At 36.9% G+C, this 1807-nt stretch overlaps 1 protein-coding gene across 1 annotated transcript in view; it reads right to left on the bottom strand.

The window, feature by feature from the left end:
- Positions 1-332: 332 nt before the first annotated feature.
- The window catches only part of ppp2r5eb (protein phosphatase 2, regulatory subunit B', epsilon isoform b), a gene marked incomplete in the record, with an annotated part of 60425 nt that continues 58950 nt past the window's right edge, over positions 333-1807 (bottom strand). Inside the window, 1 exon segment of the mRNA XM_062440553.1 lies at positions 333-918. Within this exon segment, the coding sequence (XP_062296537.1) occupies positions 819-918 (100 nt within the window).

Consider the following 1807-nt stretch of genomic DNA (forward strand, 5'->3'; position numbering starts at 1 on the left):
AGGGGGGGGGGGCAGAAATTACAGACGCACCATCAGAGGGAGAGGGAGAAAGGAAAGGAGGGAGGGAACAGAAAGATGGCGGCAACAAGAGGAAAAGCAAAGAGGAGAACCAGGAAAAAAATTTACATACGGGACTGTACTGAAGAAGATCGGGATGAAGAGTTAAAATCAATCTATCTTCTCTTTTTTTTTCTTCCTTTTTTTGTTTTTTGGGATGGTTTTTTGTTGGTTTTTTATGGTTTTTCAAGAGTTCATTCATGTCCTACAGTCCAAAAGTTGTTTTTTTTTGTGTGTGTTGGTTTTTTGCTTAAATCCCCCTCCCACACAAGTCATTTTCTATTGTTTTCTTCCTTTTTTTTTTTTTTTTTAAAGTTTTTTTTTATTATTATTGTTTTGTGGGTTTTTTTCCGTTTGCAATAATATCAGTTTAAGGGAAAAAAAAAAAAAAAAAAAAGAAAACAGAAAAAAGAAAAAAAGAATTATTTACAGTGTTGTTTGAAATAATGAAAACAGACGTGATGAATCTACTGTAAAGTAAGTCGCACAAACACAGGAGAAAAAAAAAAAAAAACATAAGAAAAAAAAACAATTAAGAAACCAGCGGGCGCTCCGTGTCCATCCAGAGGCGATGGCCTTTATCGGGGATTTCTCAGAGCTCTGGGCAGACATGGCTGATGTAGAGGAGGAGGAGGAGGGAAGGTGGGAGTCAGGGATAAGATGGAAGGGGAGAGGGAGTCAGAAGGAGGGAGAGGAAGAGGAGGAGGTGGGGGAGGTAAGGGGGGTGGGCAGGGCAGAGGGGAGCGTGGCTGCTGTCTTTGTTAAGTTGGGATGATCCCGTCGCTCCTAAGGCCCCTCTTCAGCTCCAAGTCCTCCAGCTTCTTCCACAGCTCCTCTCGCTCCTTCTCCTTCTTCTTCTCACTGTTAAAAAAAACATGGAGGACGAAGTTTTATTGGGAGTTTCCACCAGCTGAGCAGTAATAGTTTTGCATACTTTTGGTGCTGAAATGATACTTTTTAAACAGTAATGGTGCCTTAATGAAAACCAGGTTAATTCTCTGTGTCAGAAGTAGTTTGAATTTAATAATCAGGATAGAAAAAAAGTGTGATCTGTAAAGTTTTGGTTGGTTCACATGAGCAGAATTTAACTTTACTGCACTGTATGACTACTGCAAACATGAGTAGGAGTAGTAGTAATTTATTTTGGTCCTTATTCTCCAAAAACAATGCCCATAGAAGCCAAATAATAAATAAAGGCATTAGGATCAAAAGGAAAACATAGACAATAAATTGCATGAATTTTTAATTATATTTCACTCTGGTTGTAAAATGCCTTGACTGAAATATCTTTAAAGGTTTAACTCTTAATCGCAATTATTGTAATCTCACTCAGATTCAGTCACTGTTCAGAAAAAGTGACTTCAACATATTCAAAACCTCATTTCACTTTAACTATACTATAGACGAATGATCCAAATCTGCTTTACAGTCATTTTACAGATTTTACAATGATGAGAGGAAATCAGAAATAGCCTGAATTTGGTGATCAGGATAAAAAAAAAAAAGTGTGATCTTTGAAGTTTTACTGAACTCTGAATCCTGATTGACTAATAAAAAACAAACTTTATGTCATTGTCAGGAAGTTCTTTCACTATTTCTATATATTATTATTATAATAACAGAGTTCAACAGTTGCTACTTGTTATTGTTGTGTGTAGCTGTGAGCTGCTCCTATTATAACCACGGCTGATGTTACTCCTGATATAAATGGTGATAATAGTAACACTGTGTGTGTGTGTGTGTGTGTGTG

This window comes from Scomber scombrus, chromosome 19 (assembly GCF_963691925.1).
Source record: "Scomber scombrus chromosome 19, fScoSco1.1, whole genome shotgun sequence".
Lineage (NCBI taxonomy): Eukaryota > Metazoa > Chordata > Actinopteri > Scombriformes > Scombridae > Scomber > Scomber scombrus.